At 40.5% G+C, this 23,460-nt stretch overlaps 1 protein-coding gene across 2 annotated transcripts in view; it reads left to right on the top strand.

The window, feature by feature from the left end:
• The first annotated feature begins 1,119 nt into the window (after positions 1-1,119).
• The window catches only part of RFWD3 (ring finger and WD repeat domain 3), a 33,290-nt gene continuing 10,949 nt past the window's right edge, over positions 1,120-23,460 (top strand). The window contains exons 1-8 of one of the 2 annotated variants that reach the window (XM_043436475.1): positions 1,120-1,253; positions 5,650-6,226; positions 10,947-11,149; positions 11,949-12,019; positions 17,903-18,094; positions 18,194-18,285; positions 22,471-22,585; positions 23,087-23,309. In XM_043436475.1, coding sequence (XP_043292410.1) covers positions 5,652-6,226; positions 10,947-11,149; positions 11,949-12,019; positions 17,903-18,094; positions 18,194-18,285; positions 22,471-22,585; positions 23,087-23,309 — 1,471 coding nt within the window. In that variant the 5' untranslated portion in view covers positions 1,120-1,253; positions 5,650-5,651. Of the gene's footprint in view, positions 1,317-5,649; positions 6,227-10,946; positions 11,150-11,948; positions 12,020-17,902; positions 18,095-18,193; positions 18,286-22,470; positions 22,586-23,086; positions 23,310-23,460 lie in introns of both variants that reach the window. The other variant, XM_043436474.1, reaches the window with a different exon arrangement.

Here is a 23,460-nt window from a genome sequence, read left to right on the forward strand (position 1 = left end):
CAACACTTTTGTCCTCTAATTATAGGAAACTTTTGGAGGTTGAAGACAAGACTATAAATTTCTGGCTTGTGTGTTTATTCTCTTATTCTCCTAATTAGTAAAAATGACCATTAGGTGGATCATAAATGAATATACTCTCAGAACTGTTCATAGTTGTCCAAATTTTGTTCTTTCTGTTTCCAAAATTTTTTGCTGTGTATTACCTATTAACTTTCAATGTAAAAAAATTTTAAAGGATCATTCCGTATTTGATGATGTGCCTACGTATTCATTGACAAGGAAAGCAATTCAAGATATATTAAGATTAAAACAATTCCATCTATATTTAAATATCCATATTAAGATAGATGAAGATTTTAAAGAGTTAACAATGACTTCTCTGGAGATAATTTTTCTTTTTTGCTTCTATGTTGTCTAATCTGCACATGAAGGTTCCGCTCCCTAGAGGCTCCTCTGCCATTACTTATACAACAGTGAGAATCATTCAAAATGTTTTTCTTTCTACTCCATAACATTTGTATTTGTTTACAAAATAAAATTCCTTTCTCCTCATATTAACCTTGCTCAGTAGTGAAAATGAAGTCGCTCAGTCGTGTCCGACTCTTTGTGACGCTGTGGACTGTAGCCTACCAGGCTCCTCCGTCCATGGGATTCTCCAGGCAAGAATACTGGAGTGGGTTGCCATTTCCTTCTCCATCGCTCAGTAAAGCTCCCTTAAAGGCAGGAAGATGAAAAAAAAAAGTACAAATGCTAAGGTTGGCTTTGGTGACAGGCATCTTCTTCACCAAAGACTTTAGGAGAAACAGCATGAGGCACAGTTTTAATATTTTCATCTTTTCAAAATGGACTAAGAAATCTTTCCCTTACGACTTTCTCCCGCCACAAAGTTCAAATAAAGAGCGGTAAAATTCCTTCTTCCGTTTTTCTCTTTGGGGGCTGGGCGCGTGTTGACGGACGTTGATTTCTACCAATTGTACGAGGCTTCCTTGCGCATGGTCCTGCCTACCCCGTTTACGAAGAGTCAGCCAATGAGAGCGCCGCTGTTTCAGTCATCCGGCGACCAAAGAAAGAAGAAGAGAGGCTATTGGCTACCGGTTGGAACTGCTGCCCAATAGGAGCAGGCCGAGCCAGCACTTCGGGCGGGCAGCTTGAGCTGCTGCAAGTGGCTATAGTAGCCAGTCCGGCAAGTTTTTCTAAGGGGGTTGCTGCGCCTCTGGCGACCTGGGGAGTCTGACCGTGTGCTCTGGCTTCAGGTGAGGTGGGCACTTGCCTCTCCCCAGGCCTTGGGCGTCTGGGTCCGGGACGACTTCCCCTGGGTACGTGGACGCAGGGCCCGAGTTGGGCTGGGGGCAAGGGCGGGCTTGAACTCGGTGGTCTGAGGAGATTCGGCCGCTCCGGGCGGCCCCAACGTTCCGGGCCGAGGCGCCTAAATTCCCGTTCTTTCGCGGCTGCTGGGGCGGCCCCCGAGGTGCGGGTGGGGGCGGGGCCGGAAGGAACTCCGGATTCCTGGAAGGAGCAGAGTTCGCGGGCCCGGAGTCAGAGGTCCTTGGTCGCTCTCCAGGGACCTCGGACTCTTCATGTGCAAATAACTGTTGTCCCACGGAGTGCCCGCTGCTTGCCTCACTTTCAAGTTGAACGAAAGACCTATCGTTCTATCCAGCTTTACCTCTTGGCAGCACTGTGACGTAAATACTTGTATTAGGCCCACATTTTAAAGACGAATAAGTCGAACAGGGAAGCTGGGCAACCGTCCTAAGTAAGGTCCTCAAGTAGGACGTGGCCGAGCAGGGATTCGAACCCAGGTTGGCGCGACTCCTGCCCGCGCCTCGTCTTCTTTTTAATTTGGAGTCTTCATCGCGCCCAGCGTGGACATTGGTTGAAATCTGAGTAAGAAAGCTTGGGAAAGCCACAGGATGTCTAGGACTGGGCTGCTCACGGCATGGAAGGGGCCTGCCGACGCCCCCCTCCTCAACCCCAGGCCTGGCGGGTTCTGTGTTGGCCCACATTGATGGGGAAGTTTTGCTCCAGGACAGCGCCGTGTAGAGAACTTTATTCCAGGATGACGTTGTTCTCTACCTCTTCTGTCTGTCAATATTGGGTGCTGATGTGTTCTTAAAAGTTGATTGGTCTTGCGTTTTTAGGTGTATGTATGGTGGGTAATTCAGTAAGTATTTAGCATCTACTGTGTACTACTTGTGTAGGATACACCGATGAATGAGGCTGGGATTTGGCTCTGGGCCTTTCACATCTCATCAGAACTTTTGTTCTCTAATCAGAACTGGCATATCATGGGAAGAAATTTCACTTTTTAATGTTAACCATACTGAAAAGTGCACAGAATAATTTTTAAAAGATTCGTGCATTCACCACCCCTATCTAACAAATCTTGACTTTGACCTTTTGATAAGAGTTTTTCTTCCTTTCTTATTCTTAAATAAATAAATTCTATAGTCAAAGCCCCTCGTGTGTACCCCAGCACCCTCCCTCTCCTGAATTGGGTATTTTTCATGCCTGGGCTTGTTTTATACTACCTTATATTTATAAATCCATATAGTAGTGTGGTTTTGCATATTTTTAAGTGCCCTAAAGATGGAATTAATAATGGAGTTTCATCTGTAGTCTGCTTTTTTCTTTTCAGTATAGTTTTTGAGGAAATTTACTGAGTTGGTATTCTTAGTTGGAAGAGAGTTTATGGTTCCATCTTGACCAGAGGTTTTGCTTCACTTTTTTCTCCATTTTGAGTTCTCATTCTTGTACTTCAGTTAGTCAAGTATTCTGATTTAACCTTTTAATATTACTATTTTTACTGTCTTGTTTTCTGAGACTTCGTCAGGTTTATCTTACAGTCCTTCTATTAAAGCTTTTATTTTGATTGTAAAATTTCTAAGAGCTCTTTCTTGCATTCTGATTTTATCTTATTTTTTTCCCTTGGCATTTTTTTAAGTTTGGATTTATTTTATTTACTTACTTATTACCATTTCTTGCATCACATTTCTTTTTTCCAAGTTTCTTCTCTTGGTCTGCTTTGGTTTCCTCTCATGTTGGAGGCGTTTCTTGAATGTCAGTTGTTCTTTGGCTGTTTGTTTTGCAGAGAGGACCGCCCCCTCCCCCCCCCCCCCCCCCCCCCCCCCCGCGCGCCGGAAAACTGGTTGTAAGCTATATGAATGACTGAACCTTACCAACCAAGGGACTTTTACCGTTAGATATAAGGACACAAGGGCTTCCTTGTGGCTCTGCTGGTAGAGAATCCGCCTGTAATGCGGGAGACCTGGGTTTGATCCCTGGGTTGGGAAGATCCCCTGGACAAGGGAAAGGCTATCCACTCAATATTCTGGCCTGGAGAATTCCATGGACTCTATAGTCATGGGGTCGCAAAGAGTTGGACCCAACTGAACGACTTTCACTTCCCTCAGAAAAGATTGAAAGCTCTATATGAATGACTGAACCTTACCAACCAAGGGACTTTAACCATTAGATATAAGGACAGAGACCCAGCCATTTTCTTGAGATTTACAAGTGAGAGTATTTATAGATCTTTTCTCTTCAGCTGGTTTTCTCTAGAGAACAGTCCTCTAATCTCCTGCCTTGAGGCATAGAGAATGTGTAAAAACCAGAATATTGCGTTCTGGATTTGTGCAGCTGGGGAGAAGGGTTGGAAGTGTTTCACACTTGTGAAAGTTTGTAGAATTTCACTTAACTCCTTGTTTTTGCTGCTGGTCTTAAGTCTGTGTGGTTCAAAATTCCAGTTTTCTGCAGCATCGGGGGAGGTGTTTTTTTATTGTTTCCTAGAGGAACAGATTACTGTCACAGGCTTTCAGCTAATCTTCCTGTCCATCTCCATCTTTCAATGCTATCTTCTGTGATATGTAGTTTCTACAGTTCCCTCAGTGGAAATTAGCTTGCTTTTCAATAGCACACAGTCCTACCAGTTATTGGTACAGAAAACTGTATGTCTCATACTCTCTTTGCTTTGTTCTTGTGATTTATTCTTTTTTTATTGCTATTTCTTGCAAGGGGATGGGGGTCATGTTCATGGATTTTCAGGAATGACTAAGAAAGAAAAACATACTTCATTTGCTGTGTTTATTGGACTTCTCTGCGTTTATGCTGACCACTCCAGTCTGGCCTCTACTCATCACTTTGGGGAAACAGCTCTTTTCTAGATTATCTATCACCTCTACATTGCTAAATCTAGTGGCTATTCTTCCCCTCAGTAGCACTTGACACACCTGACTGCCCCCTCCTTGCATCATCCTTCTAAGACACCACACTCTCCCAGGTTTTCTCCTACCTCATGGTTTTGGTTTCTGGGTTCTCTTCCTAAAGCTGTTATACTTTTAATGTTAAGGTCTCTGGTATTAGTCCTTGGCCTGCTTTTTTTCTATCTCAGTTCCTTCTTAGGTAGTTTATCTATCCCAAGATTTTAAGTGGCATGACTATACTGAGGATTCTTAAAGCTGTCTACTCTTCCATCTCCACTGCTACTATTCTTGCCTCTGTGACCACTAGTTTACACTCCCATAATAGCCTATAAAGTGGTCACTTTGCCTGCACTTTTCCTCCCCTACAGTCCATTCCTAACACAGAAGAAACTCCTTACCAAGCCCTTTTAGTGAAAGTGTCGTGTATCTTCAACTTCACTCCTCATACTAAACCTCATACTGTCTGCTCTTTCTTATTGTGCTCGTTATGCTGGGCTTCCTAGTTTCTCTGATGCACTAAACCCATACTTAGCAGACACCTTGTATTGATTTTCTTCTGAAACTCTTTCTTGGCTCTTCATGTGGCCAACTTCTTTTAATCCTTGTCTTGGTTTAATTTTCACTTATAAGAGGCCGCCTCTCACTGTTGTGTCTTGCCCTCCACTCCTAAACCCAAATGGCACAATATATAATTTTCACATTGATTTGTTTATTCTCTCATTTGTTAGAATGTAAATTGTATTACGCTGGGTCTTATCTACTTATCTGTTTGCCTCTGTGAAGAGTCTTGACTATATGACAGATGCTTAAATATTTCTTGAAAAATAGACTAATGTAGTGGAGTAGAGGCAGGAAACAAATAATGAAAGGAACATAACTAGTGCTTAATAAATATTTGTTGAACGGACTAACAAATGGACTTAGAGACAGAAAACAAAAGTAATGAAAAAGTTGAAGTAAATAAAGGTTGCTCAGCGTTTTGGGGGGTAATAGGTAAATTTCTATTTTGAGTTATTATTTGAGTTATTTTGTGGACGTGTTCTTTCTGTGTTTATTCTTTGCACTTTAGTGCCATGAAAGGTGAATATTGCCTACTAAAATTAAATATAGCATTGTATGCATTTGTTGTAGTAAAAGTCCATATACAGGTCATGACAGAACTGCAAGAGGTCTGAGGGATCATTTTCAATAGTTCAATTCTCTTATTTTATAGATTCTTTTAAAGACCAGTGCTATGATCACATGACTTTGTGTTTTCGAAGGGTAAACAGGATAACTGGTTAAAAGTCCTTATTATAGGAAAAGAGCTAAAATCATCTTTTTAAGTTTCCCAGTTTTGTCAAGAATGATCTTAAACAGAAACATTAAATGATAGACATAATTAGATAAAACATGCCACATAGCTGATACATTTTACTAATACTTTTTACAAATATTACTTCCTCAGTGATGGCTCGTGAAGCAGTGGAATATGATCTTCAGGTGCAATTAGATCATGGTGCTGCAGAACAGCCTGCTCCTGCTGAGGTGGTGAGCAGCCAAGGGGGACCACCCCTGCTCCAGCCTCCTCATACTGAGGAGGTCAGCAGCCAGGAGGGACCACCCGTGTTGCGTCCTGTACTTGCTGAGGTGGTCAGCATCCAAGGAGGACCACCCCTGCTCCAACCCATTCCTGAGGAGGTGATCAACAGCCCAGAAAGAGTGCCGCTGCTTCCACCTATTCCACAGATATCTGTTGATTTGACAGAGGAAGTGGAGCTCTCGGGAACAGAGACTGTGGGGAGCCTCAATCCAGGAGTTTTAGAGTTTAGTCCGAGATCTGGTGCTAACCACGCTCCCCAAGTGCCTTCATTGGATTCAGTGAACAGCTTCATCAGTGGGCTGCAAAGACTTCATGGCATGCTGGAGTTCCTGCGACCAACTTCAGACCGCGGTGTGGGGCCCATGAGAGCGAGGAGGAGTAGGAGGAGTTCTGCTTCACGGAGGACAAGAACAGGAGGGTCCCAGAGGACAAACAGTGCCAGGTAAATAGATGTGTAAATAGTGGGATTAGTACCTGATTGGGAATTATGAACCTTAGGCCCTGATGATAGCCCCAGTGCTGCCAGGAATTGGCATTGTGACTTGGCAAGTCGCATAACCTTTCTGAACCCCCAGTACCTCATAAATCAGATGAAAATAAAATTATTGGTTTATTTACTTCACAAAGTAGTGGAGAGGATAAGGTACACAGATATGTTTTGAAACTTGTTGGTAGTTTGTTGGCAGTGGTGTCTGTAGAGGCTGGCTTTTCTTTCGCTCATTTGTCTCTTGTACATCAAATATATATACATATATATTTAACTTGCAAGTCCACTCCACTTGCCTGAGATTCATTGTTCATTGGCACTCCACTTAAGTGGTATGGTAGATTTTGTAAGATGGGCAGGCTGAATTTAGAGAACCCTTGTGAAAAGTAGAGTGTGAATTAATATAAAACTTATCTGACTTAGTGGGAAACATTCTAGCCTTCCTCACCTGATACTGTGTTGCAGAGTTAAAAATAATTTTCTTCCATAGGTTTTGGTTTCAACTTGCCTCTTGAAGGGGTTAGCTGTCAAGTCTTGACAGTTATTATGAAGAATAACAGTTGTCTATATTTTAATCTGTTTTTTAACTTCTCCTGCTTTATTTGAAATACTTAATTCCATAGTTGGCTTTCTAAATGTCTTCATAATGTTGAAAGAGATTGAATTCAACCTTTTCATTTTAAATGTGAAGGAAACTTGGACCCTGAGAGATTGATTTATTCAGGGTCTCAGAGTGACAGTACAGAGGAGGTTAGAGCTGATGTTGGAACCTGGATCTGACTGTTGTCTACAAAAGCAAATAAAGGAAGCTTCAATCAGATCCATTTTTCTAACACTATGAAAATAATGAGGGACTTCCATGGTGGTCCTCTGCCTAAGACTGCACTCCCAATGCAGGGGGCCTGGGATCAATCCCTGGTTAGAGAACTTAATCCCATATGTGGCAAGTGATAGTTGGCGTGCCACAACTAAGACCCGGCACAGCCAAACAAATAAATAATACAAAATAAATATCGAAAAGAATGAGATGGCACTAAAAAGTGGTAGCTGGGCCATCTGTTGCCTGTGTTTTGCAAATGAGGAAGATGATAGGGTGATTTATGGTTTGACTGAGATGACTCTGGAGTTGGAGTTGTGCCTTCTGATTCTGGATTTCAGCATCCTTTTCAGTGGATCCTGCTGTTAGTGTATCAGGGTTGCTGTCACTGTGGCTTTAGTCTCTAATGGCTGGTCAGTGCTGGATGAGAAGAGCCTCGTTCTGTGTTGACAGGAGTTGCAAGTCCATGCTACTCTGTTATTTTAAGGTGCCATTTATGCTGATTTTCAAAGCAAAGTAGGATTTCATATATTTGTGTCATAGACGAAGGTACCTTGTAGTGCAATTTGGGGACCCTGTTGAAATAATAAGGGGGCTGAGAGTTGAGAGTGGTGTCCTCTGGAACTGTGAAGTGGACTCTTAAATTGTCCTCGGGCTTGGTTGTTCATACATTGGGTGAGTGGGTGAGGGGATTGCACTTGGTTGGGGACATTAGTGTAATGAGTTCACAGGAGAGTGACACTTATAAACCAGATGCCAATTTACAGAGAAAATTAGAAACAGCACAGAGACCAGATTCTCTGGCATTGTCAGCATGGTTCTCCTAGAGGGTACTGACACACAGAAGCCAGACTCTATAATCAGAAAATTTCTTGATGCATGTAGAATCTGTGCTCAGGGATTGAGCTACAGAATTTAGATGTTAAATGATGTCAGTTTGTCTGTCTCCACAAAGAGAATAAACCTTCAAGGCAAAGCACTGTGCAGAGAACATGGATTCTGGAGCCTGATAAAGGAGACATTAAAATTTCTTGCCGTTAAATATTGTGTTGTAAATTAATTCCACACTAAATTCACACAGAAGTCTGAGCTTTCCCAGGACTGCTTATACCTTCTGAATATCTTGAAGTGAATTTCTCATTATGGTGTTTGGTGGCATTTACTCACCTGACACTACCCCTGCGCCAGGTTTTGAGAGCCTGGGCCAAGGTGAGACGCTTTTGCCTCAGGCTCCACCACATTGGGGAAACCTACCTAATGGGATATTTTTCCCAACTACTTCTCAATCAAGGTCACAAACTCCTTTCCTATTTCTTTGTTTGAGGCTGCTTGATTCTGACTGTCAGCATCATCATTCATTCGTCAAATATTTGTAACACTCCACTATGTGAAAGACTGAACTTTTGCCTTGGAGATACATACATCTGAACAGGACAGATCAGGGTACCAGTTTTCATGGAGCTTATGGAATCTAGGACTACAGAGGGTAAGCAAGGGGCAAGACTTGATTCTACTGTTATTTAATCCAGAGATGATGAGTGCAGGAAAAGAGGAGAATTATGACTGTACTCCTAAGCACTGCTTCCCAGTTGCTTTTCATAGTCCCCTCCTGACCTTGGAAATGCCTATTTGCTAATAAAAGCAATATTAATGAGTGATTTTTTAAAGAAAGTTAATCATTTAATTTTTACTGGTTTCTATGCAGAATGCTATTGATATGCATGTAATGGTGGTGGTTTAGTCGCTAAGTCATGTCCGTCTCTTACGACCCCATGGGATTCTCCAAGCAAGAATACTGGAGTGGGTTGCCATTTCCTTCTCCAGGGGATCTTCCCAACCCAGGAATTGAACCTGGGTCTCCTGCATTGCAGCAGGCAGATTCTTTATTGACTGAGCTATAAGGGAAGCCCTATGCATGTAATAGATTAACTTTATTATATGTTTCATTTAGTTCAAATGTTCTTAGGCAGTGCTGCTCTTATGTGCTTATTTTCATGAGTAGCTATAGCTGCTGTTCATGCACAGTTCTTAAAAAATAAATTTTAAAACTTGCTTAGCATTTTCTTAAAAAAGCAAACCTGAGTGACATCAGTGCAAATGGCAGAATAAGGACCTCAGAAAAATCCTCTGTATCGAATCAGTGAAACAACTGGCAACATTTATCAAAATCAACTTTTTCAGTATTCTGGAAATTATCCAGTGCTTGTAACAGTTCAGTGAGTGAGTCTCAAAGAAAGCCAGCTGAGTCGCAGTAAGAACTGTGAGCTTTGTGGCATTCCCTATTCCCATTCTCCTCTTCAGCTCCATAGTAGTCTTGAAAACTGCCTGTAATCACAGTGAAAGGCCAGTAGCCTAGAAGCAACTAGAGAGAGTAGAATGGAATTGGAGGTACTTTGAAACCTCAATACCAAAGAATTCTTTTTTCACCTGTTTAGTGATTTCCTGGAAGATGCCACTTGAAAGGTTATTCCTGGCTTGTCTTAGTCCTAAAAGCTTAAAGCCTATTCCCCAGGATCTGTCTGAGGCAGTGGATGGTCACTGGGGCAAACATTAGACTAACCAAAAAGCCTAAAAGGAAAAGCTAGGGAATGTGATCTTCATATGGGGTTTTTAAAAGTTCTGACATATTCCTGGGAATCTAAAAGGCCACATACACGTCGAGGGCTGTGTGCAGCTGTACCCACGCTCAGGGAAGGCCTGAGAAGGCACTAAAGCAGTGAGCTCTCATCTCTGGCTGACCGTGAGGCTCTGCATAAGCAGGAAATGAAGTCTAACGTAGAGTTGTCACCTGCCTGGCTGATTACTGATGTGCCCCAACACACACGTCAGATACCCCAGCAAAGACTGGGAGGCTTACTGTCTAGTCATGAACTGAGCACAAGGCTAACCAAACAGCATGCATAGCAAAGAGTGCAAACTTTATAGAATTACTTCAGAAAGTCACTAAACAAACAGTAGCAACTATAAGAAATAACAGCAACAAACCCTGGGAACAGTGAATTCTCATTTCCAGAGTTATCACATTATGTTTTATGAGATGTCCAATTTTCAAGAAAATATAAGATGTGTAAAGAAAGTATAGTCATTACACAGGAAAAAAAACTATGAAGAAACCAAAATTTTGAACTTACTAGATTATTTAAATATATTTAAAAAACTAAAGCAAAAGATAAAACACTGTGTCACCAGATAGATAATTTTAATAAAGAGACTGAAGTTATAAAAATGTACAAAGTAGAAATACTGGAGTTGATACAGGTACTAAATGGAAAAAAAAATCACTGGAGAGCTCAACAGAAAGTTTGAGTTGGCAAAAGAGAGAACTTTTAACTTTTTTTTTTTTTTAAGCATTTTTAACTTGAAAAGAAAAACAGCTTAAAGTGAGAGTTGAAACAATAATGACTGTAGCCAGACTTGATACCCCCAAAGACCTTGGTCTGAGTAGCTGCAGCAACAGATTTCATGAGGCTGTATTTGATCAATAGGGCTGTTTTTTTGTCTTGCCCACTCTTTTCAGCCCCCTAATATCAGCAGACAAATTGCTAAGTTAGTTTTCTCTCTCTTTCTTTTAATGTATTAATGAGTCATGTCTTTAAAAGATACTGACAAAAGAAGTACCAGTAAAGTAAGATTAGCTTTTAGCAGAAGGGTCAAGCTTCAGTGTGAGCTGATGGAATAATTGAATAGAAAGAGCATATGTAGTCCAGTCAGCATCTGCCTGAATCTCTGTTCCTACTTCAACATTTAATGGCCTGGTGATGCATTAAAATGACTAGGACTTACCTCCAGATTACTGTGGATTATTCTTGCGATGTTAGTGTGCTGTACTAGAATTCTGTTGCCTTTCTCCGTGCATAGGGTGAGAGCACCGTTGGATGCTTTCTTTCAAGCGAGCAGGACCCAGCCTCATTCGTCAGCCACCTCTCATGATTCAGAGACTAGGAATCCTGTCTCTGATGACTTGCAGGTATCAGGCAGTTCTGCTTCCGACAGTGACAGCTCCACAGAGTTTGAGGAGGGAGGTGCCCAGGCAGAGGAGCCTGAAGCTGTTGTTTTAGAAGGTGAGTATTCTTTCTCCAGACTTCATTCACGAGGTCAGCAGCCGACATGCTTAGGCTCCAGAAGGCTAGAAGCTCTAGACTTGTGTTTTGATACTTTTCCTTTTCACGCCGGATGTCATAGATTACTGCTTTATAGTGCAGAGCTTACACTCAGTCAGTCAGATACTTCAGTCGCTCAGTCATATCCGACTCCTCGCGACCCCATGGACTGCAGCACGCCAGGCCTCCCTGTCCGTCACCAGCTCCCGGAGTTTACTCAGACTCGTGGCCGTTGAGTTAGTGATGCCATGAGCTTACACGGGCCATAACTATACAGAAAGGATTTTATCTGGCTTGCAGTTTTATGTGATTTGTGACCCACTGAGTTGGTCACTTTTTTCCAAGTCTGTGATAGGAGATATACAAGATGAGCCTAGGGCATTTTATTGTGGTAGAAAGCAAAGCCGTCTGTCTCATAGTTATGTCAGTAGGCATAGGTGCAACCTTGAAAGAGAACCTAGTGGCCTAGGGCACTTTGAGCATTTTGGGGCAATTTGAGCATTAAAAAAAATAATGAATGTATTCATAGGGTCTTAGATTGAAATAGCATCAATGAATTCTTTTTGGTTTTTTTTTTGGCTCCTTGATATGCAGGATCTTAGTTCCCCAACCAGAGACTGAATCTGCTCTCCCTGCCGTTTCTAGTGTTGCTGTAAAAGGGAAAGCTGTGGTGAGTTAGGCTCTCCTGCTAGCCTCATACCTGACTTATGTCTTCTTTTATATGTTACGTGTCCCATCATTTCTGGAAACAACTTGGCAGAGCAACTAGAAGATATCTCAACAGACCAAGAAGTTACATGTATTGGGGGAGAAGATACTCTCCACAAACAGGTAATATGAACATCCTTTTAGATTTGTATTTACATTTAAAAAGGAGACTGGCAGGCTAAAATGGAAAACTCACAGACTTTGTAGGCAGGGGGCCCATATGTTACTCATTATTTGTGTGACTGCTTACCCTTAGGTTTAAAAAACAGAGGGTAGGGGAAGGTTTGAATATTTGTCTGTCCCACCTAACAAGGTTATGTATCAATTAAAGCAGCCAATATGAGTGCAGTTTATGAACTGTCTGGCAGAATGCTTGCTATGAGATAAACTGTTTTTATTTTTAAAAATAACATCACTGTCCTTAATATGAGATGTATTTATATAAACTGTGGACCCTGCCAGTTTGGAAACATCATTGATTCACTTTTTGGATGTTTCTGTTTTTATTTATTCTCTTTAGAAAAATTAGCTCATGTAAATTTACTTACGTGTATAATTTTTTACTTTATTTAAATATAGTTTACATATGTTAGTTTCAGGTGTACTGCAAAGTGACTTGACATTTGCATACATTATAAAGTGATCACCACAATAAATTTAGTAAACATTTGTCCCCATACAAAACTATTATAGTATTATTGACCACGTTCCTCATGCTGTATATTACATCCACATGGTTTATTATTTTATAACTGGAAGTTCAGTTCAATCACTCACTTGTGTCCAACTCTTTGAGACCCCATGGACTGCAACGCGCCAGGCTTCCCTGTCCATCACCAACTCCTTAGGGCTTGCTCAGACATATGTCCATCAAGTTGGTGATGCCATCCAACCATCTCATCCTCTGTCGTGCCCTTCTCCTCCTGCCTTCAATCTTTCCCAGCATCATAGGCTTTTCCAATGATCAGTTCTTCGCATCAGGTGGCCGAAGTATTGGAGTTTCAGCTTTAGCATCAGTCCTTCCAATGAATATTCAGGACTGATTTCCTTTAGGATGGACTGGTTGGATCTCCTTGCAGTCCAAGGGACTCTCAGGAATCTTCTCCAACATCACTCAATTCTTCAGCACTCAGCTTTATGGTCCAACTGTCACATCCATCCTTGACTACTGGAAAAACTACAGCTTTGACTAGACGGACCTTTGTCAGCAAAATAATGTCTCTACTTTTTAATATGCTCTCTAAGTTGGTCATAGCTTTTCTTCCATGGAGCAGGCATCTTTTAATTTCATGGCTGCTGTCACTATCTCCAGTGATTTTGGAGCCCAAGATAATAAAGTCTGTCAGTTTCCATTGTTTCCCCATCTGTTTGCCATGTAGTGATGGGACCAGATGCTATGATCTTAAGTTTTCTGAATGTTGAGCTTTAAGCCTGCTTTTTCACTCTCCTCTTTCACTTTGATCGAGAGCCTCTTTAGTTCTTCACTTTCTGCCATAAGGGTGGTGCAATCCATTATCTGAGGTTATTGATAATTCTCCCTGCAATCTGGATTCCAGCTTGTGATTCATCTAGCCCGGCATTTTACATGATGTACTCTGCATATAAGTTAAATAAGCAGGGTGAAAATATACAGCCTTGACATACTCCTTTGCCTATTTGGAACCAGTCTGTTGTTCCATGTCCAGTTATAACTGTTGCTTCCTGACCTGCATACAGGTTTCTCAGGAGGTAGGTAAGGTGGTCTGGTATTCCCATCTCTTCCAGAATTTTCCACAGTTTCTTGTGATCCACACAGTCGAAGGCTTTGGCGTAGTCAATAAAGCAGAAATAGATGTTTTTCTGGAATTCTCTTGCTTTTTCTATGATCCAACAGGTGTTGGCAATTTGATCTCTGGTTCCTCTGCCTTTTCTAAAACCAGCTTGAACATCTGAAAGTTCTCAGTTCACGTACTGTTGAAGCCTGACTTGGAAAATTTTGAGCATTACTTTGCTAGCGTGTGAGATGAGTGCAAGTTAGTACCTCTTAATCCCCTTCAACCTGTTTTGTCATACACCCCCACTCCCTTCCCTTTGGCACTCACCCATTTGTTCTCTGTGTCTCTTAGTCTGCGGGTTTTTTCTTGTTTTATTTTTCAGATTCCATTTAAGTGAGATCATACGGTATTTGTCCATAATCCATACTGTTTCCTTAGTGGCTGCACCAACTTATGCTCCTACCAACAGTTCACAAGTGTTTCCTTTTCTCCGTATCCTCGCCAGTGCTTACTGTGTGTTGTTGTTTTGATGATAGCCATTCTGACAGGTGTAAGGTGGTATCTCTTTGTGGTTTTAATTTGCATGTCCCTGATAATTACGTTCAGGTATGACCTAAATCAAATCCCTTATGACTATACAATGGAGGTGAGAAATAGATTTAAGGGACTAGATCTGATAGACAGAGTGCCTGATGAACTGTGGTCGGAGGTTCGTGACATTGTATAGGAAACAGGAATCAAGACCATCCCCAAGAAAAAGAAATGCAAAAAAGCAAAATGGCTGTCTGAGGAGGCCTTACAAATAGCTGAGAAAAGAAGAGAAGCAAAAAACAAAGGAGAAAAGGAAAGATATTCCCATTTGAATGCAGAGTTCCAAAGAGTAGCCAGGAGAGAGAAGAAAGCCTTCCTCAGTGATCAATGCAAAGAAATAGAGGAAAACAACAGAATGGGAAAGACTAGAGATCTCTTCAAGAAAATTAGAGATACCATGGGAGCATTTCATGCAAAGATGGGCTCAATAAAGGACAGAAATGGTATGGACCTAACAGAAGCAGAAGATATTAAGAAGAGGTGGCAAGAATACACAGAAGAACTGAACGAAAAAGATCTTCACGACCCAGATAATCACTATGGTGTGATCACTCACCTAGAGCTAGACATCCTGGAATGTGAAGTCAAGTGGGCCTTAGAAAGCATCACTACGAACAAAGCTAGTGGAGGTGATGGAATTCTAGTTGAGCTATTTCAAATCCTGAAAGATGACACTGTGAAAGTGCTGCACTCAATATGCCAGCAAATTTGGAAGACTCAGCAGTGGCCACAGGACTGGAAAAGGTCAGTTTTCATTCCAATCCCTAAGAAAGGAAATGCCAAAGAATGCTCAAACTACCACACAATTGCACTCATCTCACACGCTAGTAAAGAAATGCTCAAAATTCTCCAACCCAGGCTTCAACAGTATGTGAACCGTGAACTTCCAGATGTTCAAGCTGGTTTTAGAAAAGGCAGAGGAACCAGAGATCAAATTGCCAACATCCGCTGGATCATCAAAAAAGCAAGAGAGTTACAGAAAAACATCTACTACTGCTTTATTGACTATGCCAAAGCCTTCGACTGTGTGGATCACAAGAAATTGTGGAAAATTCTGAAAGAGATAGGAATACCAGACCACCTGACCTGCCTCTTGAGAAACCTGTATGCAGGTCAGGAAGCAACAGTTAGAACTGGACATGCAACAACAGACTGGTTCCAAATAGGCAAAGGAGTATGTCAAGGCTATATATTGTCACCCTGCTTATTTAACTTATATGCAGAGTACATCATGAGAAACGCTGGGCTGGATGAAGCACAGGCTGGAATCAAGAGTGCCGGGAGAAATATCAATAACCTCAGATACACAGATTGCACCACTCTTATGGCAGAAAGTGAAGAAGAACTAAAGAGCCTCTTGATGGAAGTGAAAGAGCAGAGTGAAAAAGTTGGCTTAAAGCTCAACATTCAGAAAACTAAGATCTGGTTCCATCACTTCATGGGAAATAGATGGGGCAACAGTGGCTGACTTAATTTTTCTGGGCTCCAAAATATCTGCAGATGGTGATTGCAGCCGTGAAATTAAGAGACGCTTTCTCCTTGGAAGGAAAGTTATGACCAACCTAGATAGCATATTGAAAAGCAGAGACATTACCTTGTCAACAAAGATCCGTCTAGTCAAGACTATGGTTTTTGCAGTGGTCATGTATGGATATGAGAGTTGGACTGTGAAGAAAGCTGAGCACAGAAGAATTGCTGCTTTTGAACTGTGGTGTTGGCGAAGACTCTTGAGAGTCCCTTGGACTGCAAGGAGATCCAACCAGTCCATCCTAAAGGAGATCAGTCGTGAATATTCATTGGAAGGACTAATGCTAAAGCTGTTTTCATATAAATTAAAATCATTTAGTCTAGTTCTATGAAAAATGCTGTTCATATTTTGGCAGGGATTGCATTGCATCTGTAGATTGCCTTGATGGGAATATGATTATTTCAACAGTGTTAATTCTTCCACTCCAGTTCTTCCAGTGCGCATAATGTGTTTTTCCAATTGTTTGTATCATATTCAGTTTCTTTCATCAGTGTCATGGTTTTCAGAGTACAGGTGTTTTACCTCTTTGGTTAGATTTAATTCTAGTTTATTGTATTCTTTTTAATACGGTTCATAAATGGGATTATATTTTCTTAATTCTCTGATAGTTCGTTGCTAGTGTGTAGAAATGCAACAGATTTCTGTAGATGAATTTTGTATCCTTCAACTTTACTGAATTCATTTAAATGCTCTATTTTAAAATTTACACAAGAGAGATTACATACTATCCTGTTCCAGGACTTGTTTCTTTTCCCTCTGACTTGTATCTTGGAGAGCTTTTTTTTTTTATTGTAGGACTAGGTGATTAAATGTGTGATTAATTGCTCAACTAATCTTGATCCTTGCCATATCTTTTTATTTTTTTTTAATTGACTCTGGCTGTGCTGGGTCTTCGTTGCAGCGCGCAGGGGCTTCCTTAGTTGCAGCACACGCTTCTCTTCTTCTCTGTGCCCTGCAGTGCACAGGCTCAGTCATCATAGGGCCTAGGCTTAGTTGCTCTGTGGCATGTGGAGTCCTAGTTCTTCACCAGGGATCAAAGCCATGTCCCCTGCATTGGAACGCAGATTCCCAGTCACTAGACCACCAGGGAAGTTTCTCTTGGAGAGCTCTTTATTGTCAGTACATAAAATTGAAGGAAATGGCTACCCACTCCAGTATTCCTGCCTGGGAAGTTCGATGCACAGACGAGCCTGGTGGGCTACAGTCCACGGGGTCTCAAAGAGTGACTTAGTGACTGTCCAACATAAAAGTGAATCTCATTCTTACTGGTAGTAATAGCTGCATAGTGTTTTTACATACGAATAAATTTTTAGTTACTTCTTCCCTTGCTGTGTGCACTATTGTTGCTTCCTACTAAGATCATGCTGCACTGATCATCTTTGCATTATTGTCTTGGCAAATATTTATGGTTATATTCATGGGATATGTTTCTTCCAGAGAGGTTGCTTTATCAAAGGAAGGATATTTGTATTTTTAGTTTTAATAGACAATGCCAAGTTGCCCTCTGGAAAATTTGTGCCAGTTTCTACTTGCAACAGCGGTATGTAAGCATGCCCATTTCTCCCTCACCCGCAGTGCTTCGTGTTACCAGACATTATCTAATAGATGAAAAGAAGTAAAAACAGTTTAATTTTTGTTTCTTTAATTATAGCCGAACACTTACTAACCATTTGTATTTTTGTGTGAGCTGTTTATATTCCTTTCTCTTTTCCCTTGTATTTTTTTCTTTATTCACATGAACCAGATATTTTATAGCTACTTGAATTATGAACCTAATTTCGAATGTATAAAAGACTTAATATTCCCTGTTGTTTTTTAACTGGGTCACTTCTGGGTTTGTTTGGTTTTAATATCTTTGTAAACATAGCTCCTTTTTGTCATTTGAATGGAAAAAAATCAAGAATTTCGTGAGTTCAAAGGATGATGATAATATTTTCATGGTTTATATTATCTTTGACAAGATTGCAATCTGGAAAGAATGGGAAGTGATTCATGAGTACTGGGTTTTCCTTTGGCATTTTTCAATTGGGCTTGTTCATTTTTGTGTGATTTTTGTTAATTTGTTAGTTTCACATATTCAAGACAGATTTTGCATTTTCTCTATTTGAATGTATTCTGGTTTCCATCCTGCAGTCTCCCCAGAAGTCTAACCCTTCTCTAACTTCTGCGTCTGTGGATGAGGAAGAAGGGGACACTTGCACAATATGTTTGGAACAGTGGACCAATGCTGGGGATCACCGGCTCTCTGCATTGCGCTGTGGTCACCTCTTTGGGTACAAATGCATTTCGAAGTGGCTCAAAGGACAGACCCGAAAATGTCCCCAGGTATAGACTGTAGTTAAGAACTGTGTATGTGCACAGTCAACATGTTAAGTCAGGGGGATTCCCAGAACCACACTAATTATGTCCTGTTGGGCTCCTTAGTGCAACAAGAAAGCCAAGCAAAGTGATATCGTTGTCCTTTATGCCCGGACCTTGAGAGCTTTGGACACTAGTGAGCAGGAGCTCATGAAGAGGTAGGTGGAAAGAGTCTACCTAGCTGGAATATTCCCTTTTGGTTCTTTGTAGGCTCATCTGAAAAAGGGGGTATGAGTCACTCTTAGTGTGATTCTGAGGCTTTCCTTGAACTGTGACTAGGAATCTGGGGATTGTTGGCGATCTAACATTGTGACTTATGATACATGTCTGATCACATGATGCACGGTTTACTCTCCATATAGGATTAAAAGTGATGATCTGGAGTAACAAATTATTGTGACTTCACCTAGCTCAATGAATGTAAGCCCCAGGGCTTTTGCTTGAACTCTTCAGGGAAAAAAGCTAGTATAGACTATCAGAAAATGAAGTCAATGCATAGGAAAACAGAGCTGAGAAGTAGAGGATGAAAATCTCCTTTCTTGAAAGACAGGGGGCTGAAAGCAGAGCAGCAGGTGGTAGACTGCTGCGCTCATCTGTGCGCTCAGCACCTCTCGTAGCCTCCGTTTTCAGGGCCTGAGGGTTGTGTGCTGATCAGAGCAGGTGGCTCTGCAGGAGCACTTTGGCATTCCTGTGACCTTGGAATCAGCGCTAAGACTTAAGTCTTTGGTAATATGACTTGGGGAGGCCAAGACATGGTCTGGTAAGCCCTCCTAAAATCAAAAGTCATAGAGAAACCTTTAGCCATATAGTAATACCTCACACCTAAGCTGGGCAGCAGACCCACACAGAAAGATAGCCTGGATTTTTTGGTAGCCTGTCCAGCTTCTTCCCTAAGGGATTACCTTTACTGCCTGCCTCTGCCACTAAATTCGGTGAACACTGAATCAGGGAATCCCCTGTGTTACTCATTGTAGCCAATTCACGGCCACCTAGAACACACTCCAAGTCTCAACCTCCTTGTCATTAGAATAGGCTTAGGCTTAAAAATACTTTTTTAAAAAACTGAGAATTTTTGCTTCTTGTGTCCCTAAGACCTCCTGCCACAGTATTCTACAAAGAAGTCTCATAACTGAAGCAATACAATGAAAGAAATTATTGGGATTTGGGAAGCCCATGGACAGTTGCTGAAAACACTACTTATAAAATATGCTTTAAGAACAGTAAAGATAGGGAATTCCCGGGTGGTCCAGTGGTTCAGAATCAGCCTTGCAATGCAGGGGAGGCAGGTTTGTTCCCTGGTCAGGAAACTGAGATCCCACATGCCATGCAACAGCAGCCAAAAAAACCCCCCCTGCATTGAGAGTACGGGGATGTGGGTTCGCTCATGCATTACTGGTAAAAATGTACATAAATATTAACATTTAGAGAGGCCCTTGGCAATATAATTCAGAAGTCTAAAAGTAATTCTGCTTTAGGCATTCTAAAAAAATGATTAAGGATATGTACAAAAATGTGTTTAATCAGGCTTTTCATTTAGTTAATAATCCAAACCAATCCAGAAGATTGATTGGTTGAGTAAACTCTGGCATATCCATGTGATAAAACACTATACATTGGTTAAAACTGATGTTAAAGTACATATGGTAAAAAAAAAAAAAAAGTATATATGGTATGTTGTCATGCAAAAGCATGTTGTTAGTGTGATTATCTTTTTGCAAATTGGAAAAAACATATAAGTAGTCACTGTAAAGTGGAATTACAGATGTATTAATTTCACTCCAACGAATATTTATTTGTTGTATGTTAAAATGACAGGTACGTGGTGGAAATTTTCTTGAAAAGGCAAAACCAGTAGGGGTGGCTAGTAATGCATGTATTTAAAACTGTATTTAAAACTTTGCTGATTACTACAATCGGTGTCCTCCTTAGCCTCTTGAGAAGAATTTCAAAATGGTGATACATACCGAGACTAATAGGATGAACACCCACAGGCTCAACTTTATTAAATCTTAACATTTTCCGTATTTGTTTTGGGTCTTTTAAAAAAGAAATATATCCTTATAAATACCAAAGAGACTTCCTTGTGCACCAAGTTTTTCTTAACTCCATCTCTTTCCTCAGATGATCTATGGCCATAAAGCACATGCAGTGTGATTTAGAAAGTTTTCACATTTTATGCAAATGTTATTGGATTATAGTTTTTCTTCTGTAGCTTGATTTTGTTTATTACTCTGAGGCACATATCCTGGTTGATATATTTAGCTCTCGTTGATTCATTTTAATTTCTATAAAGTGTTCTAGTTCTGTAGTTTTCCTATATGTAATTTTGTATTGGTAGACAGGTAGTTTCCAGTTTTCATTAGTGTAAGCCATGCTGCAGAGAAATGGGTGAGAGCTTCATTATGTCTAGAAATGGATTTGCTTTATCATAGGGTACATGATTTCAACTTTACTAGATATTGTCAAATTGCTCTTCCTAGAGGCTTTTCCAGTTTATACCAGCAGCAGTAATGTAAGGGATTTCTCATTTTTTTCATCCCTTCATCTACTTTATATTATCAGACTTAATTTTGCCAGTTTCATGGAGTGGAATAGCGTTTACTTTAGTTTGCTTTTCTTATGAGGTTTTTTCTCAATCGCTTATGAGATTGAACATACTCTTCTGTAAGTTGTGTTCAAATATTTTACTCATTTATATTGAGCCAAATATATTATTTATTTGTTTCTTACTGGTTTATAGTTCTTTGTTTTCCTTATACTAACTCTTTGTTGGTTGTGCACATTGCACATGCCATCTTCTAGTTTTTGACTTGTCTCTTTGACTTGTTTATGGTATCCTTTGTTGAAAAAGCTTTTAATTTTAGTGAAGTATGTTCTGTCTATAAATTTTAATTGCTACTTCTGTTCTAAATTTTCTATATTATAAATGGACTACTCTTTTGTTCTAGGATCTGTTAGTTCTAGTGCTTCAGTTTAGTCTTTCTAGCCATCAACATATAATATCCTTTCACTTATTCACTGTTTCCTTGTGTCTTTTATAACTGTATTTTGCTTCTTAAAGGCCTTAACTTTATTCCTAGGTTGCTGTTAGAATGCTATTTTGAAAGAATTTTTTTTTGTTACATTTACAAATCACCTGTCTGGTATATGGGAATGCTGTTGATCTAATTTTCTTGATCTTAACTCTAGTAACCTTACTAAACTCTTAATAGCTTGTGGATTCTCTTGAAATTTCTATGAAGATAAATAAGAGCCACTTTTTCCCTTCCTTTCCAATGTTCATCTTTTTTCTCTCCTATCTTAATTGGAGTGGAAATTTCTATTTGCGTTTCATATTTTGAAATGTGAATTTATGATTTTCATACCTATGAATGTGGCCTTTCATTGTACATTATTCCTCTTTATGCTTATCCATCCTTTTTAATTGTGATCAGTTTTTTTTTTTTCCCTAGCATTTCCCTGGTGTATACTTTTTTTTAACAACCTCTTTTTATAGTGTTCTTTATTTGAATATCTCATTAACATCCAATAGCTGATTTTCTTTTTATCCGGTAGATGATCTTTGTCTTTTAACAGGTCATTTTACTCTTTTTTAATTTGGCTCTAACTCAGGCAGTGAGCTTGGCTCTAATCCCTCGTTTTGCATTTTATGTCCCCATTCCTTAGTAAGAGCCAAATTCCTGGTCCTTGCCTAACTCAACAGTTGTTCTGCCCATAGTCCGAGTCCCCGGTTGGAAAAGAAGACTCCTCCAAACAATGCAACTTGCAATAGGGGAATTTATTCCTGACTCGAGCCAGGGCCTCCCGCCCTCACCAAGGGTGTGAGGAGGAAAAGGCCCGGAGCCCCAGTTCTCTCTGGTATTTATTAGGTCAAAAAAAGCAGCAGGTAGTTGGTGCAAGCGGATTGGTTACACAGTGGGTAGTTGGGATTGGTTACACAGTTGCAAGGCAATTTTTGTTGGCCCAACATGGGGCTTTCAGCTTTCCCCTGATAGGTTCCCTTTTTTCTTGCTAGGCATATGTTGATTGGCTGGCTCCAGGAGGCCTGATAATTATGTTACCCCGGGAAACCAGGCCTACTCCTAATCTAGGCTGCCTGTCATGGCGTTAGCCTGACAGCCTCACACAGTGAGACCCACTCCAGTAGGCTGATGAGCTCAGCCCTGTCTGCTATTCTGTGATGTTTCTCTGTTTGAGAGATTTTTCTCTTGTTATATTTTATTCCCTCTCATGGCATATTTATAGTCAAAGTGTGTCTATCACAGCATAAATTCACCGTGCATCTTGATGAGAAGTCTTGTAGCCTTTCTAATCTCTACCTGTTGCTGGCTTTTCCACTTTAGTTCCTTACAGAAGGAGCAGAAGCTAAGGAAGAAGGCTGAGTTAGACTCGGCACAGTGTCGGCTACAGCTTCAAGCCCTCACTGATGAATGCTCCAGGCTTCAAAGTCGTGTTCAGGTAAGTTTGCCTTTTCTAACCCAAAGTCCTGTTGGAATAGGAATTAAGAAGGCATCTAAATATTTAGTTTCACTCAGATACAAATAGGATTTACCAAATAGGATTTACCAAGTTTTTCAGGAAGGAAACATGATCAACTTTATTATTTATGAGAACTTATATATGTGCTTTATGATGAATTCTACTGCATCTTGAATTATTAAAAAAAAAAAATTGAACAGCCACCTGATAATTCACAACTTGTTTAGGTCATTTCACTTCCTTGAATCTACCGATAAAGTGACTTGTCTAAATCATTAAAGACTTTAAGCTCTTTATGATTCTGTGCTCTCCCTATTTCAATTGCTTGTTGAAATATTGTGAAAACTGCAGCAATTCTTTAGAATTCATGTTAACATTTTCATGTAAAGGATAAATATCCTTGTATTAGATTAAGGGATTGTATTTGAGGGTAATACCAGATGAAATGGCTTTATATCTTCAAAATCTTTTTCGTTTTAGGACTTGCAAAAACTTATCGGTCAGGATAAGATCTCACAACTGCCTGGGGGTTCCCAACCACATTTCCTAAGTGGCCTGCCCTCCAGCCAGAGTCAACAGAAGTACCATTTCCAGAAGACATTCACAGTGTCTCAGACAGGAAACTGTCGCGTCATAACATACTGTGATGCTTTGAGCTGCCTGGTGGTGTCACAACCTTCTCCTCAGGCCGCCTTCCTTCCAGGTGAATAGTCCAGAACCTCAATTTTTATAGTTCATTGTTGGACTCTATTTATTTATTTCCTCCCTTTTTGGATAATCCAGGACTCACTAGTAGGTGAACACTGTCCACAGCCCACCAGATCACTTTTTTCTTAGTTAGTTTCCTTGATATA

Source organism: Cervus canadensis, chromosome 18 (assembly GCF_019320065.1).
Source record: "Cervus canadensis isolate Bull #8, Minnesota chromosome 18, ASM1932006v1, whole genome shotgun sequence".
Taxonomy (NCBI): Eukaryota; Metazoa; Chordata; class Mammalia; order Artiodactyla; family Cervidae; genus Cervus; species Cervus canadensis.